Source organism: Lepidochelys kempii, chromosome 4 (genome assembly GCF_965140265.1).
Source record: "Lepidochelys kempii isolate rLepKem1 chromosome 4, rLepKem1.hap2, whole genome shotgun sequence".
NCBI lineage: Eukaryota > Metazoa > Chordata > Testudines > Cheloniidae > Lepidochelys > Lepidochelys kempii.
The window spans coordinates 141,523,946-141,539,671 of record NC_133259.1 but is presented as its reverse complement, the minus strand read 5'-3'; the positions used below and the strand labels follow the sequence as shown (position 1 = coordinate 141,539,671).

Sequence of the window (15,726 nt, the reverse complement as noted above, 5' to 3'; positions counted from 1 at the left end):
TCCCTGCGTGCTACTGGCTGGTTTTTCCCGAGCTACAGGCAGGGGCTTCCTGCCTGGCCAAGGGGAGAGCCTGGCCTTGAGACAAACCAGGGCAGCATAGGCCTGCTGCTCATGCCCACAGCTCCCAGCAAGGGTAGGTGGCCGCATGGAGAACATGGGGATGGGGGCTCAGCTGCCGTGCACATGCCAGCCCCAGCCCCAGCAGTGAAGAGCAGAATGGCTTTGCCCTGTCCCTGTCAGGGACGCCTCAGGAGGGGGAGCCCAGTGCTCCCTGGGCCACAGGCTGGGCAGCTGCTCCTGCAAAGGGTGGGGTAGGGCTTGCTGCCCCACAGCCTGGGGGTGTGGGAATGCCACCCAATGAACCTGAGGCAAACCCCAGGAGGGCCAATGCCCTGAGGGCTTGAGCATGGCTGGAGCCACTGAAAGAGGCAGCTGCAGGGGACCTCTGCCTGCGAGCTGGGATGTGGGGGGTCAGCTGCTAGGAGATAAAGGAAGCCCAGGCTGGGGGGCAGAGCTGGGCCTGGCCCCAGGGAGTGGGGTTTGTTGGTGCAACAGGAGGGGCAGACCGCAGAGCTTGCGGGGGGTGGCGGAAGGAGAGAATGGGGTGCCTGGGGCCAAACTGCCCTGGACCAATGCCCAAAATGATTCCAACACAAGCCCCTGGCTCCAGCAGTTTGCCTGTGGCCCCACCAGACACGGCTTGGCAGCCCCAGAACTGCTGAACCCTCCCCCTGGACAAGGCGTGGCAGCAGGAGCAGCTGGGGCCTGGAGCCAGCCCTCTGCCCCCAAATGCATGGGGCTGTTGCTGGCTGGGCCCAGCCTGCAAGGAGGCGCTGGGGCCAGCTCACAGCTGTCAGTGGGCCCCTCATGCACCACTGAGGCAATGGCCCAGCCTGGCCTTGCTGCAGCAGGACTGCAGGCAGGCTGAGCCTCAGGGCCATGAGATGCAGGCGCATGGCAGCCCAGCACCTGGACCCCAAGGCACCAGAACTCACCTGGGCAGGGCATCTGGTGTGCATGGCCCAGCATCCTGCACCCAGGCCTAGGCACCCATGTCCCAAATGGGCATGATCAGGGCAGGAAGCCTGAGAAGTAGCAGCAGGTGCCACTGCAGAGGCCCAGGGCCGGCCCAGGGCCAGCAAGAATCAGAGGCAAGTTGGTTGGGCTAGGAGAGCAGGGCCCCGAGGTGGGTATCCCAGGTGCCACCACTGAAGCTGGACTGAGGAGGAAGCCAGGTCAGACTAGTGGAGATCACTCACACAGGAGAGGTGAGGGCAACATAAGCAACTGCATGGGGAGCTGCCTGGGCTGGGCGAAGGTGCTGGCTCCTGGCTTTGGAAAGAGCCCTGGCATGGCTGCTACCACAGCTCTTCCCCCCCCCCCCCCCCCGCAAGCAAGTGCCCCTCCTCCCTGGTTGGGGTTTGGTGTAGAACAAATTCCACAGGAGGGGCCAGGGCCAGGACTGGCTGTGAAAGGAGGCCTCTATGCTGGGCTGTTTTTCCTCAGTCTGGGAGCGAGCCGCCGTACTTCAGAGCTGCCTCCCCACCCAGTACTGAGCTCCTTTCATACGTTAAAGCAGCCACATGGCAGGGCAGCCCAGAGCCCCAGCCCAGCCATACAGCTGCTCTCCTGCTGGCAGCATTTCCCTGCCCTGGGCCCAGCTGGCTGCTCCCTGGCGCAGGAAATTCCAGGAACTGGGGAAGAGCATGGAGCTGCTGGTTCCCAGAACGCCACGCTGGGAGCTCCCTGCTGCAGGGCGCAGGGACAGGAACAAACAGCCCAGCCAGCAGCAGCAGGGCAGTGAGAGGCAAGCAGGTCCCTGCTCCCCAGCCAGTGCATGCAGGAGACCAAGGCAATCCTGTGGCTGTTGCTAGGTCAGGCAGGGAGTCTCAGCCGCACAGCTAAGGAGAGCACATCCAGGGGGCCTGCCCCAGCAGCCCCTGTGCCACCCTCCCTGAGCCCTGAGGGAAGCAGCAGCCTGGGAGTGAGTGGCGCAGGTCTCCCTTTGTGAGGAGCTGGGAGGGGAGCACTCCAGCCACCAGTGATCAGGCAGCTGGCCTTGAGGCTCCAAGGGACAGGTCTAGGCCCAAGGGAAGAGCTGGCCAGGACTGACACACACATCCCCTTCCTGGCAGAAGCCAGGGCTCAGTTCAGACCCGGTACTGCAGCCCCTCTCACCATGACCTGAGAGCAGCAGAGCCTGGAGACCCATGCAGCGACTGGAAGTGATCCGAGCAGAACACTGCCTGCCGAGTCCCAGAGCATGAACTCCCCTCGCCCCCCCAGAGCAGCAGCAGCCGTAAGCAGTGCTGGGGCAGGCTCAGCCTGGGTGCAAGAAGTGCTGACATCAGCCCTGGCACTTCCCCCTGGCCCCACGCCACAGCCACGCGGCCCTAATTCTGTGACGACGGGAGCCCCTGCAGCTCAGGAGGGAGATGCCATGTCCCTGAGCAGCAGTCAGACCACAAACCCCACCGTGATCCCCGAGTGGGGCCAGAGCCCAGCCTGCCCTCCTCAGTGCATGACTAAAGCAAGCGGATCAGTGGCTGGGGGCCTGCATCTCCAGGATGCCCTTGGCAAAACTCCGTCACCTGCCCTTGTCCGGCTCTGACTGCAAGAGGAGAGCCCCCACCCTGCCAGAGCCGGGGGTACCCATCCCAGGAGTGGCCCTAGCTGCAGCTGGATGCAGGTTCCCAGCCTCAGGAGGGAAGCAAGGGCCATGGCTGAGTGTTCCCCAAGAGAGGTTTAATGTGGATGAGGGAAGCAGACAGCAGCCGCCCTGCCATAAGCCAGTTCCAGGACCAGCCCTGCTGGCTGGGGCGTTTCAGGCTCTTGCGAAGGCCCTGAGTCTCCTCTGTGCTGCCCTGTCTGGAAGCACAGGACCTCCTGCCTGTCACCTCGAGCCTCTCACTCGGTTTGTGTGCTTCAAGCTAAGGCCCAGTGCCCAGGCCAAGTCCATTGCGCCCCCTGCCAGCTGGGCAGCTCTCTACTCCGTGACCTCAGGGCTGACGTTCACCAGCAGCACGTCATGGCCTCGCCGCACCAGCAGGGTCAGGCTGTTCTGCATCCGCACAGCCTCGTAGATGTCCTCTGCGCGCCGCACCGCCTGCCCATTGATCTCCTGCACAACATCACCCGCCTTCAGGCCCGCCCTGTCGAGAGAGCAGACATCAGCATGCTGGGGGTCCGGCAATGATGTATGCAGACACTCTCCCCCCCCCAGAGCCCTACCCCAGGCAGATAGGGATGTGGAAGTCTGGCCCTGCCTAGAGCAGCTGGCTGGCTCTGGGTTGTGGCTCCCCTGGGAAAGCTGCAGTGTACTGAGGTGAGTGCAGCCCTCCCAGCCCGGACAGGTTAATCTCGTCAGGAACACACTGGCTGCTGGTGCAAGCTGCCTGGGGGCAGGGGATGTGCACCGAGTCCACAGTGAGCACCCTGCTTTCTGGCCCCCAACCCCCCACAGCAGCTAGCGTCAGGACCTTCCTTGTAAGCAGCACTTACTGATGGGCTGGGGAGCCAATGATCACCTTGTGGATCAGGACCCCATAAGAGACATCAGGGAAGCTGGAGTCTCGCAGCTTCAGCTCGGCCAGGATACTGCAGAGAGAGAGAGAGAGAGAGAGAGAGAGCGTGCGCATCACTGAAACACCACCCAGCCAGAGGGCCCTGGCGAGGGGCTGAGGACACCATGTCCCAGCACTGCAGCAGCCTCACCGGGCAATCAGCTCCTCATGGGGAACAGAGCACGAAGCCACCAGGTGGGACTTTGCCTGGCCCTACGACCTGAGAGAGACCCCAGCAGCCAAGCCTGCCTCGCCCCCAGCCACACCGAGGGGACAAGGAAGCAGAGCCGCTGCCCATCCCCATGTGCCCCTGACACACAGCAGTCCTCCAAGGACAAGGCAGCCGGAAAAGAAAGTGGGAGATGCCAGACAGGACCAGAGCCAGCCTGCACCCAGCCCAGTTGCCCATCCCTGAGAAAGGCCAGCAGTAGACGCTCCAGCAGCAGCCCTGCCATAGGGGGGCCAGGTCAACCTGCCCCAGGAAAGTCCCCTCCTGACCTGGCAGCAGGCAGGTTCTAGCTCTGCCACACATGTGCTATTCTAGCTGGGCCATTGTCTCCTGCCCCTCTCCAGGACTCAGCCCTGCTCCCCCAGAAAAAGCAGACTCGCCAGCACACGGGCGCCATCTCCTGGACACCAAGAAATGCAGTTTAAGAAATCAACCACCACCATTAACCCCGATTCAAGGAGACACGGGTGGCATCTCCCCTTCCAGCACCCCAAGAAGGGGATGTAAAAGACCAAGGGCACCAAGCAGTAGGATCCCCAGGCCTACCTGGAAGCAGGACTCAAGAGCAGAGCATAAGCTCATAGCAAAGGCAGCAGTACCTGTCCCCGTTCCCAGAGAGTGCTCGGGGGAAGATGCCTGCTGGTTCATGCCATGGCATTCTTTTGTTGGACCACCGCACTACTAACCCCACTAACAGACTGAGCTCCGAGAGTCAACTAAAGATACATCCCAAGGCCCAGCCAGCCAGAGACCCACAAAGTCCCTTATGCAGCTGAGCCTGAAAGCTCCAGCCAGCCAAGACACTTCAAGGCTCAGTGGATGCCCTTCAGTGCACTGCCAGGGGCTGCCTGACTAGGACATCCCGGAGCACATCATAAAGCAGCGTGTAGGGAATGCAGAACTCTGGCCACCTGCCATGGAACACAAGAGCTAACTTTTGTTACTGTTGCCTGGCGATTTCCCATTACCCCAAATGGGCCATTTGCATTCCTCCGGAATGACACAACTTCTCCATAATTGCTGCGCAAGACCATGCTGGCCTGCGGTGACACAGTAAATTTCAAGATGCCTGGTGTTGGGCAGAGATGAGAATAGCTCTCTCTGTCCAACTCAGCTAAGAGACGGCTGGGAAGGCGTGATGGGAGACTGAATCTCCCTGGAAACTCATCTGCCAGGGCGAGGGCTGGGCGACTGCAGCGAGCACAAGTAAACTAATTGGCCTGGGGTGAGGTGGGACCCACGGGGGCTTTTCCAACTGCAGAGTGATTCTCTGTCTGGGTTCCTGGAGTTGGGGGGTGACAGGTTCCCCTCTCCAGCTTGCTTTCCTGAGAGACTCTGGCCCCCAGGAAAGCTCTGGAAGCATCACCCGGCCCCAGACTCAGGACACATACCTGGGGGTCAGTGTTAGCATCATCACCCCAATGTAGCGGCGCTTCATCTCCGTGCTGCCAAACCAGGAGCCTGTAAGAGGAAAGGAAACCAGGTCTAGAACGCGCAGGAAGGGACCTGTGTGAGCATGCTCCCTCACCCTTCACAGCACAAGGCCAGTCCAGCTGGGTCACTGCTCAATCACCTTACAACACAGGGAGGGGCTCCAGCCCAGGAGAAAACCATGCTCTGCCCCCAGGCTGCCAGTTCCATCCCACGCATCCACCCCCTACAGGGCAAGTATCACGTGGGGAAACAGCGGCTGGGAGAGCAGGGACACCCCAGATCATTGCCAACATCCTAACTGCAGCTGCTCTGCCATTCGGACCCACCACGCACAGACTGGGGCTGCCGTTGTGTAGAGAGCCCAGATTCTGGTCAAGGCCCTGAGTAGATCCCCAGAGCACCCTGCCAACCCATAGGCAGAGAGAGGCCCAAAGTCAGAGTTTAAGGCCAGAAGCGACCCTCAGATCAATCTAATCTGACCTCCTGTACATCACAGGCCACTGAATTTCACCCAGGAAGCCCTGCATTGAGCCCAAGAGCTTGTAATTACGAATGGCTACTGAGCCAGACCAACGATCCATCGAGCTCAGTATCCTGGGTTCTGACAGTGTCTGGTGCCAGACGCTTCGAAGGGAATGAACAGAACAGGGCAATTAGCAAGTGACACATCCCCTGTCATCCAGTCCCAGCTTCAGGCAGCCAGAGGCTAGGGACACCCAAAGCATGCGGCTGCGTCCCTGACCATCTTGGCTAATAGCCATTGATGGACCTATCCTCCAGGAACTTCTCTCTTTTCTGAACCCTGTTATACTTTTGGCCTTCACAAAATCCAGTGGCAGCAAGTTCCACAGGTTGACTATGTGCTGTGTGAAGAAGGTACTTTATATTTGTTTTAAATCTGCTGCCAATTAATTTCATTGGGTGATTCCTGATTCTTGTGTTATGTGAAGGGGTATGTAACACTTCCTTATTCACCTTCTCCACACCAGCCATGATTTTATGATCTCTATCACATCCCCCTCAGTCTCATCTTTTCTAAGATGAACAGTCCCAGCCTCTTTAATCTCTCATATGGAAGCAGTTTCCATACCCGTATGTTGACCTTCTCTGGGCCTTTTCCAATTCTAATATATTATTTTTTAGATGGGGCAACCAGAACTGCATGCAAGCTGTGGGCGTACCATGGATTTATATAGAGGCAACATGGTATTTTCTGTCTGTATTTACTGTCTGTCCCTTTCCTAACCGTTCTATCACCATTCGCTTTTTTGACTGTCGCTGCACATTGAGCGGATGTTTTCAGAGAACTATCCACAGCGACTCCCAAGATTTCTCTTTAATGGTAACAGCTAATTTAGACCCCATCGTTTTATATGTATAGTTGGGATTGTTTTCCAAGGTGCATTAACTTTGCATTTATCAACTCTGAATTTCATCTGCCACTTTATTGCACAGTCACCCAGTTTTGTGAGATTTTAAGTTTGTAACTCTTCAGTCTGCTCTGGACCCATCTTGAGTAATTTTGTATCATCTGAAAGCTTTGCCACCTCACTGTTCATCCCTTTTTCCAGATCATTTACGAATATGTTGAATAGGTCTGAGCCCAGTACAGACCCCTGGGGAACACCACTATTTACCTCTCTCCATTCTGAAAACTCACCATTTATTCCCATCCTTTGTTTCCTATCGTTTAACCAGTTACTGATCCATGAGAGGACCTTCCCGCTTATCCCATGACAGCTTACTTTGCTTAAGAGCCTTTGGTGAGGGAACTTGTCAAAGGCTTTCTAAAAAGCCAAGTACACTATATCCACTGGATCATCCCTTGTCCGCATGCTTGTTGACCCCCTCAAAGAATTCTAATAGATTGTGGAGTCATGATTTCCCTTTACAAAATCTGGTGACTTTTCCCCAACAAATTGTGTTAATCTCTGTGTCCGATAATTCTGTTCTTTACTACAAAAAGAAAAGGAGTACTTGTGGCACCTTAGAGACTAACCAATTTATTTGAGCATGAGCTTTCGTGAGCGACAGCTCACTTCATCAGATGTTTACCGTGGAAACTGCAGCAGACTTTATATACACACAGAAATCATGAAACAATACCTCCTCCCACCCCACTGTCCTGCTGGTAATAGCTTATCTAAAGTGATCAACAGGTGGGCCATTTCCAGCAGTTTCATCCAGTTTGCCTGGTACTGAAGTTAGGCTTAATGGCCTGTAATTCCAGGATCGCCTCTGGAGTCTTTTAAAAATATTAGTATCACGATGGTAATCCTCCAAACATCTGGTACAGAAGCTGATTTAAGCAACAGGTTAGATACCCCAATTAACAGTTTTGCAATTTTGTATTTCAATTTATTCAGAACTCTTGGGTGAATTTTGTCCTGGTGACTTATTACTGTTTAATTGATCAGTTTGTTCCAAAACCTCCTCTATTGATACCTCAATCTGGGACAGTTCCTCAGATTTGTCATCTAAAAAGAATGTCTCAAGTGTTGGAATCTCCCTCTCATCCTCAGCCATGCAGACCAATACAAAGAGTTCATTTAGCTGTTCGGCAATGGCTTTATCATCCTTGAGTGCTCCTTAAGCACTTTGATTGTCCAGTGGCCCCACTGATTGTTTGGCAGACGTCCTGCTTTTGATAGGCTTAAATTTTTTGCTGTTTTTGAGTATTTGCTAGTTGCTCTACAAATTCTTTTTAGGTCTGCCTAATTGTACTTTGTGTTTGTCAAAGGCATCTTCCAGAAAGGCATCGCATCTGGATTTAAAGAGATCAAGTGATGGAGAATCCACTGCTTCCCTTGGGACTTTTTTTTAAATCTGAATTTGTCTGGCTTCAAATTCCAGGCCCCGGTTCCTGTTCTGCCTGTCTCTGCTAGATTAAAGAGCCTGTTAGTGCCCGGTATTTGCTCCCTGTGTACGTGCCTAGCCACTAATCAGGTCACCTGTATTTCATAGAATCATAGAGTATCAGGGTTGGAAGGGACCTCAGGAGGTCATCTAGTCCAATCCCCTGCTCAAAGCAGGACCAATCCCCAATTAAATCATCCCAGCCAGGGCTTTGTCAAGCCTGACCTTAAAAACCTCTAAGGAAGGAGATTCTACCACCTCCCTAGGTAACGCATTCCAGTGTTTCACCACCCTCTTAGTGAAAAAGTTTTTCCTAATATCCAATCTAAACCTCCCCCACTGCAACTTGAGACCATTACTCCTCGTTCTGTCATCTGCTACCATTGAGAACAGTCTAGAGCCATCCTCTTTGGAACCCCCTTTCAGGTAGTTGAAAGCAGCTATCAAATCCCCCCTCATTCTTCTCTTCTGCAGGCTAAACAATCCCAGCTCCCACAGCCTCTCCTCATAACTCATGTGTTCTAGACCCCTAATCATTTTTGTTGCCCTTCGCTGGACTCTCTCCAATTTATCCACATCCTTCTTGTAGTGTGGGGCCCAAAACTGGACACAGTACTCCAGATGAGGCCTCACCAATGTCGAATAGAGGGGAACGATCACGTCCCTCGATCTGCTCGCTATGCCCCTACTTATACATCCCAAAATGCCATTGGCCTTCTTGGCAACAAGGGCACACTGCTGACTCATATCCAGCTTCTCGTCCACTGTCACCCCTAGGTCCTTTTCCGCAGAACTGCTGCCTAGCCATTCGGTCCCTAGTCTGTAGCTGTGCATGGGATTCTTCCATCCTAAGTGCAGGGCCCTGCACTTATCCTTATTGAACCTCATCAGATTTCTTTTGGCCCAATCCTCCAATTTGTCTAGGTCCCTCTGTATCCTATCCCTGCCCTCTGGCGTATCTACCACTCCTCCCAGTTTAGTATCATCCGCATATTTGCTGAGAGTGCAATCCACACCATCCTCCAGATCATTTATGAAGATATTGAACAAAACCGGCCCCAGGACCAACCCCTGGGGCACTCCACTTGACACCGGCTGCCAACTAGACATGGAGCCATTGATCACTACCCGTTGAGCCCGACAACCTAGCCAACTTTCTACCCACCTTATAGTGCATTCATCCAGCCCATACTACTTTAACTTGCTGACAAGAATACTGTGGGAGACCGTGTCAAAAGCTTTGCTAAAATCAAGAAACAATACATCCGCTGCTTTCCCTTCATCCACAGAACCAGTAATCTCATCATAGAAGGCGATTAGATTGGTCAGGCATGACCTTCCCTTGGTGAATCCATGCTGACTGTTCCTGATCACTTTCCTCTCATGTAAGTGCTTCAGGATTGATTCTTTGAGGACCTGCTCCATGATTTTTCCGGGGACTGAGGTGAGGCTGACTGGCCTGTAGTTCCCAGGATCCTCCTTCTTCCCTTTTTTAAAGATTGGCACTACATTAGCCTTTTTCCAGTCATCTGGGACTTCCCCCGTTCACCACGAGTTTTCAAAGATAATGGCCAATGGCTCTGCAATCACAGCCGCCAATTCCTTTAGCACTCTCGGATGCAACTCGTCCGGCCCCATGGACTTGTGCACGTCCAGCTTTTCTAAATAGTCCCTAACCACCTCTTTCTCCACAGAGGGCTGGCCATCTACTCCCCAGGTTGTGATGCCCAGCGCAGCAGTCTGGGAGCTGACCTTGTTCGTGAAGACAGAGGCAAAAAAAGCACTGAGTACATTAGCTTTTTCCACATCCTCTGTTACTAGGTTGCCTCCCTCATTCAGTAAGGGGCCCACACTTTCCTTGGCTTTCTTCTTGTTGCTAACATACCTGAAGAAACCCTTCTTGTTACTCTTAACATCTCTTGCTAGCTGCAGCTCCAGGTGCGATTTGGCCCTCCTGATTTCATTCCTACATGCCCAAGCAATATTTTTATACTCTTCCCTAGTCATTTGTCCAACCTTCCACTTCTTGTAAGCTTCTTTTTTATGTTTAAGATCCGCTAGGATTTCACTGTTAAGCCAAGCTGGTTTATTGCTTTTATAAAGAGCTCAGTTTGTTTAAGTCTCTTGCTGCAGGGCATGTTCTCCAGCCCTCAAACCATCCGTGGCTCTACTCTGCACCAGCTCCAATTTTTTGATGTCCTGTTTAAAATGTAGGCACCAGAACTGAATGCAACATTTCAGTATTGGTCCCAGCAGCCCTTCTGGAGCTCTGAGGTGCCAGTTATCCAGTCTGCTGCTTTGAAAGTGGTTCTCCCTAGCAGTTGCTGTTTAACATCCTCCTCACTGGTGAGTTAAATCTTGGAGGAGTTGCACCCAGACAGTGTCTCTTTCCTGTTGTACCCCATAGGCCCCAGGGAGCAGATGGGCACTCATGGCCTCTTACCGCTCAGTCCCCTCATACCAGGATAGGAGAGCTCCCTGGCCCCTTTGCAGTTAGGGACGCAGCTGCTAAAGCCTGAACCGCAGAACTGCACTGCCTTCCCTCAAAAGACAGATGGGCCCCGGCTCCCTTCTCCAGAACCCAGCTGTGCTCAGGCACCTCTGCCTGGCTCCATCCCTTCTAGCCGCCCTGCTACCATAGCTGAGAAGAGGAGAACCAGCCTGCAGTGGAGGGGGGCTGGGGACAGCCCAGGGAAACTATGTCTCTGCCTGGAAGGGTCCCTCAAGGGGACAGGCTTTTCCCTTGGACTCTGACATGCCGGGGACAGGTTGAGACCCGGTCCTCTGCCAGGGATAGATGAATGACAGCCCCAGCAAGAAGTCTGGAGTGGGTGCTCCTATCCCCCACGCCCCCCAGCTCTGCTCCACTCCCTCTGCCTGTATCTCCCCTGCACCAGCACACTCACTTTTGCGCTGTTCCCCTTTCTGCAAGAATTCCCGCAGCCGGTCCGATGGGATGGCGAAGGAGATACCTGAAGTCACCTTCATTGTGTTCACCCCAATCACTTCGCCGTCCTGCCGGGAGACAATCACCATACAAGCCAAGTAGAGTACCAGCCATCCCTCCTGACCCACAGTTTGCCCCCTTGCAAGGAGAAGAAGGACATGGCACTAGGCAGGACTCAAGCCCAGCCCATCCAGGCTTCCACCAATTTGCTCCCAACACACACTTGGCTGGGGGTGGGTCAGGCAGTGGTACTCTCACAGGGGCGAGCAAGTCGCACTGGCTGTGGGGGCCACGTAGCCCTTCTTCTGTGCCTTATAAGTACCAGACCCCAGACCAGTTACCCCCAGTTTTAGACTGTGGCTCGGTTCAGGTCAGAGTCCCCTGGGCTGTGGGCAGGGCCTGGGAGATGAGCATCTTGGGTCAAGCTCCTGCCTCACCTGTCCCACCAAGGGTCTGATTCAATGCTCCCAGTGGAATATGAAGGGTCCCGGCTGCCTCATCTCTGTACTCCCTGCTGGCAGCATGAGGTGGGCACCCCCCTTCCACAGAGCAAATGAGACAGGGCTGGAGCACCCAGCCCAAACGGGCACCACATTCCCTCCCAGAAATGGCTAACGCCCAAATGGCAGCACTTACCAGGTTGACGAGGGGGCCCCCTGAGTTCCCGAACTGCAGCAGGAGAGAGAGGGGGAGAGTCAGGCCCCAGCAGCGACATTCCCACCAGAACACAGCCCCTGGGGAAAACAACCCAGATCCCCTGCCTCGCACCCCCTCCTGCTTTCCAGCTCATCCTACAAGATGCCCTCTGAAACCTCAGTACATGCAGGCCCCCTTCCCTGGCTCCACCCACCACCCCAAACAGCAGTATGGTGGCTTCAGCCAGGCCCCCCACTGCCCTCCCCAGCCCCCGATTGCCCTGCCCCCCACTCCCCTTACATCTATGGCGGCGTCGGTCTGGATGTACTCCATGTTGGAATCGGCCAGGCCCAGCTCCTGGCTGCCCCGCTGGGCAGAGCTGACGATGCCAGAGGTGATGGTGTTCTGTAGAGCAAAAGGGCTGCCCATAGCCACAACAAACTCACCTTGGCGCACCTCTGAGGAGCGGCCCAGGGGCAGCGTGGGCAGAGGCTGCTGTGGGGGGAGAGAAAGACAGGTCAGCGCAGGGGGCATTGGAGCAGGCTGAGAACTCCTAGCCTTGTGGGCAGATGAGGCCAAGAAAAGGCTGCGCGCCCCTAGCTGCGCACCTGGCTCCCCACACACCTTGGGGTTGATTTTGATAGTGGCAATATCTGCCACCTGGTCAACCTCCCGGACCACAGCATCGTAGAGCTCCCCGCTAGCCAGCTTCACCCGCAGCCGCCGCCGATTCGCCACCACGTGGGCGTTGGTCACGATGAGGCCATCCGGGGACACCACAAAGCCAGAGCCGTTAGAGATGGGCACTTCCCGGCCCGAGAAGGGATGCCTGCGGGACAAGAGCCAGAGGCAGCTGTGGGGAGAGCCAGGGTCAGCGCGGGGGGAGGCACCCACCTCCATAATCGGCAACCCCTTTACTGGAGACACAGGCCCCCTTCCTGCCCATCGGCCACCTCTCCCGTGGCCAGGGCGCCCGCCTCTGCCTCCTTCTGACCAGAGCACCCAGCGGGGCCAGGCCCCTGCTACCAATCAGGACCACTACCTGGGAGGGCCGGGGGCGGGGACACGGGCGGTACCTGCCCAGGATCTCGATGAAGACCAGCATGGGGGCGGGGGGTCCGGAGAAGGGCAGGCCAGGGGGTGAAGGGTCGGGGGGTGGCCGGCGCTGGGTGTGGGCCGGGCGGGGCCAGTACCTGCCCAGGATCTCGATGTAGACCAGCGTGGGGGCAGGGGCCGGGGGGGGGAAGGGCCGGGGGGGGTCGGCGCTGGGGGCCGGAGAGGGAAGGGTCGGGGGGGGGCCGGTACCTGCCCAGGATCTCGATGTAGACCAGCGCGGGGGCGGGGGCCAGAGGGGGAAGGGTCAGGGGGGCCGGCGCTGGGGGGAAGGGCCGGGGGGGGTCGGGGGGGCCGGCGCTGGGGGGAAGGGCCGGGGGGGTCGGGGGGGCCGGCGCTGGGGGGGGCCGGCGCTGGGGGCCGGAGGGGGAAGGGTCGGGGGGGCTGGAGGGGACCGGTACCTGCCCAGGATCTCGATGTAGACCAGCGCGGGGGCGGGGGCCGGAGGGGGAAGGGCCGGGGGGGGTCGGGGGGGCCGGCGCTGGGGCCGGGGGGTCCGGAGGGGGAAGGGTCGGGGGGACCCAGGGGGGGCCGGTACCTGCCCAGGATCTCGATGTAGACCAGCGCGGGGGCGGGGTCCGGAGGGGGAAGGGTCGGGGGGGCAGGCGCTGGGGGCGGAGTCCGGAGGGGGAAGGGCCGGGGGGGGGCGGCGCTGGGGGCCGGAGGGGGAAGGGTCGGGGGGGGGGGCCGGCGCTGGGGGCCGGAGGGGGAAGGGTCGGGGGGGCCGAGGGGGGGCCGGTACCTGCCCAGGATCTCGATGTAGACCAGCGCAGGGGCGGGGGGTCCGGAGGGGGAAGGGCCGGGAGGGGTCGGGGGGGCCGGCGCTGGGGGCCGGAGGGGGAAGGGTCGGGGGGGGCCGGCGCTGGGGGCCGGAGGGGGAAGGGCGGGGAGGGTCGGGGGGGCCGGAGGGGGAAGGGTCGGGGGGGGGCCGGTACCTGCCCAGGATCTCGATGTAGACCAGCGCGGGGGTGGGGTCCGGAGGGGGAAGGGCCGGGAGGGGTCGGGGGGGCCGGCGCTGGGGTCGGGAGGGGGAAGGGCCGGGGGGGGTCGGGGGGGCCGGCGCTGGGGGCGGGGGGGCCGGAGGGGGAAGGGCCGGGTGGGATCGGGGGGGCCGGCGCTGGGGTCCGGAGGGGGAAGGGCCGGGGGGGGCCGGCGCTGGGGTCCGGAGGGGGAAGGGCCGGGGGGGGCCGGCGCTGGGGGGCCGGAGGGGGAAGGGCCGGGTGGGGTCGGGGGGGCCGGCGCTGGGGGCCGGAGGGGGAAGGGCCGGGGGGGGCCGGTACCTGCCCAGGATCTCGATGTAGACCAGCGCGGGGGTGGGGTCCGGAGGGGGAAGGGTCGGGAGGGTCGGGGGGGCCGGCGCTGGGGGGCCGGAGGGGGAAGGGCCGGGTGGGATCGGGGGGGCCGGCGCTGGGGGCCGGAGGGGGAAGGGCCGGGGGGGGCCGGCGCTGGGGTCCGGAGGGGGAAGGGCCGGGGGGGGCCGGCGCTGGGGGGCCGGAGGGGGAAGGGCCGGGTGGGGTCGGGGGGGCCGGCGCTGGGGGCCGGAGGGGGAAGGGCCGGGGGGGGCCGGTACCTGCCCAGGATCTCGATGTAGACCAGCGCGGGGGTGGGGTCCGGAGGGGGAAGGGTCGGGAGGGTCGGGGGGGCCGGCGCTGGGGGGCCGGAGGGGGAAGGGCCGGGTGGGATCGGGGGGGCCGGCGCTGGGGGCCGGAGGGGGAAGGGCCGGGGGGGGCCGGCGCTGGGGGCCGGAGGGGGAAGGGTCGGGAGGGTCGGGGGGGCCGGAGGGGGAAGGGTCGGGGGGGCCGGCGCTGGGGGGCCGGAGGGGGAAGGGCCGGGTGGGATCGGGGGGGCCGGCGCTGGGGGCCGGAGGGGGAAGGGCCGGGGGGGCCCGGGGGGGGCCGGTACCTGCCCAGGATCTCGATGTAGACCAGCGCGGGGGCGGTTTTCTGCACCACGTCGGCGATGAAGTTGAAGGCGGCGCGGGCGGAGCCGGGGGGCCGGGCGGAGCCGGGGGGCGGCGCGGGCGGGGCCGGCACCGCGGCGCGCACCGGGGGCAGCAGCGCGGGCGGGTCCCGGCCTCGGGCCCGGAGCAGCAGCAGCAGCAGCGCCCCGGCCCCGGCCCCCGCCAGCGCCCAGCGGGCCCGGCCTCCGGGAGGCGGCGGCGGCTCCTCGCGGTCCGGGCAGGGAGCGGCCGCCAGGCCCCGCGTCGGCCCCGAGACCCGCGTGGGCGCCAGCAGGGCCCGGCCCCGCCAGGCCGCTCGCACGCCGAGCGCCCGGGCCGCCGCCATTCTGCGCGCGCCGAGCCGGGGGCAGGCCGGGAGACGGAGTCCCGCGCGGGGCAGGCCGGGAGCGAGGCGCGCCGAGCCGGGGGCAGGCCGGGAGACGGAGTCCCGCGCGGGGCAGGCCGGGAGCGAGGCGCGCCGAGCCCGGGGCAGGCCGGGAGACGGAGTCCCGCGCGGGGCAGGCCGGGAGCGAGGCGCGCGGAGCCCGGGGCAGGCCGGGAGACGGAGGCCCGCGCGGGGCAGGCCGGGAGCGAGGCGCGCCGAGCCCGGGGCAGGCCGGGAGACGGAGGCCCGCGCGGGGCAGGCCGGGAGCGAGGCGCGCCGAGCCCGGGGCAGGCCGGGAGACGGAGGCCCGCGCGGGGCAGGCCGGGAGCGAGGCGCGCCGAGCCCGGGGCAGGCCGGGAGACGGAGTCCCGCGCGGGGCAGGCCGGGAGCGAGGCGCGCCGAGCCCGGGGCAGGCCGGGAGACGGAGTCCCGCGCGGGGCAGGCCGGGAGCGAGGCGCGCCGAGCCCGGGGCAGGCCGGGAGACGGAGTCCCGCGCGGGGCAGGCCGGGAGCGAGGCGCGCCGAGCCCGGGGCAGGCCGGGAGACGGAGGCCCGCGCGGGGCAGGCCGGGAGCGAGGCGCGCCGAGCCCGGGGCAGGCCGGGAGACGGAGGCCCGCGCGGGGCA

At 60.7% G+C, this 15,726-nt stretch overlaps 1 protein-coding gene across 1 annotated transcript; it reads right to left on the bottom strand.

The window, feature by feature from the left end:
- Positions 1 to 2,724: 2,724 nt before the first annotated feature.
- HTRA2 (HtrA serine peptidase 2) lies at positions 2,725 to 15,087 on the bottom strand. Its single transcript, XM_073343154.1, has 8 exons — positions 14,681 to 15,087; positions 12,290 to 12,494; positions 11,966 to 12,160; positions 11,666 to 11,698; positions 10,989 to 11,097; positions 5,184 to 5,253; positions 3,502 to 3,597; positions 2,725 to 3,152 (listed from the first exon to the last, which is right to left on the bottom strand). Exons 1-8 carry the CDS (start codon positions 15,061 to 15,063, stop codon positions 2,987 to 2,989), a joined length of 1,257 nt encoding a protein of 418 aa, XP_073199255.1. The 5' UTR covers positions 15,064 to 15,087; the 3' UTR covers positions 2,725 to 2,986.
- Between the last annotated feature and the right edge of the window lie 639 nt (positions 15,088 to 15,726).

Excerpts from the sequence above, each read along its gene's own strand:
- HTRA2 (XM_073343154.1), bottom strand. The coding sequence starts at position 15,063 with ATGGCGGCGGCCCGGGCGCTCGGCGTGCGAGCGGCCTGGCGGGGCCGG. Across the intron at positions 3,598-5,183 it reads ATGCTAACACTGACCCCCAG|TATCCTGGCCGAGCTGAAGC; the intron begins GTATGTGTCCTG and ends CTCTCTCTGCAG. Across the intron at positions 3,153-3,501 it reads ATTGGCTCCCCAGCCCATCA|GGCGGGCCTGAAGGCGGGTG; the intron begins GTAAGTGCTGCT and ends CTCTCTCGACAG.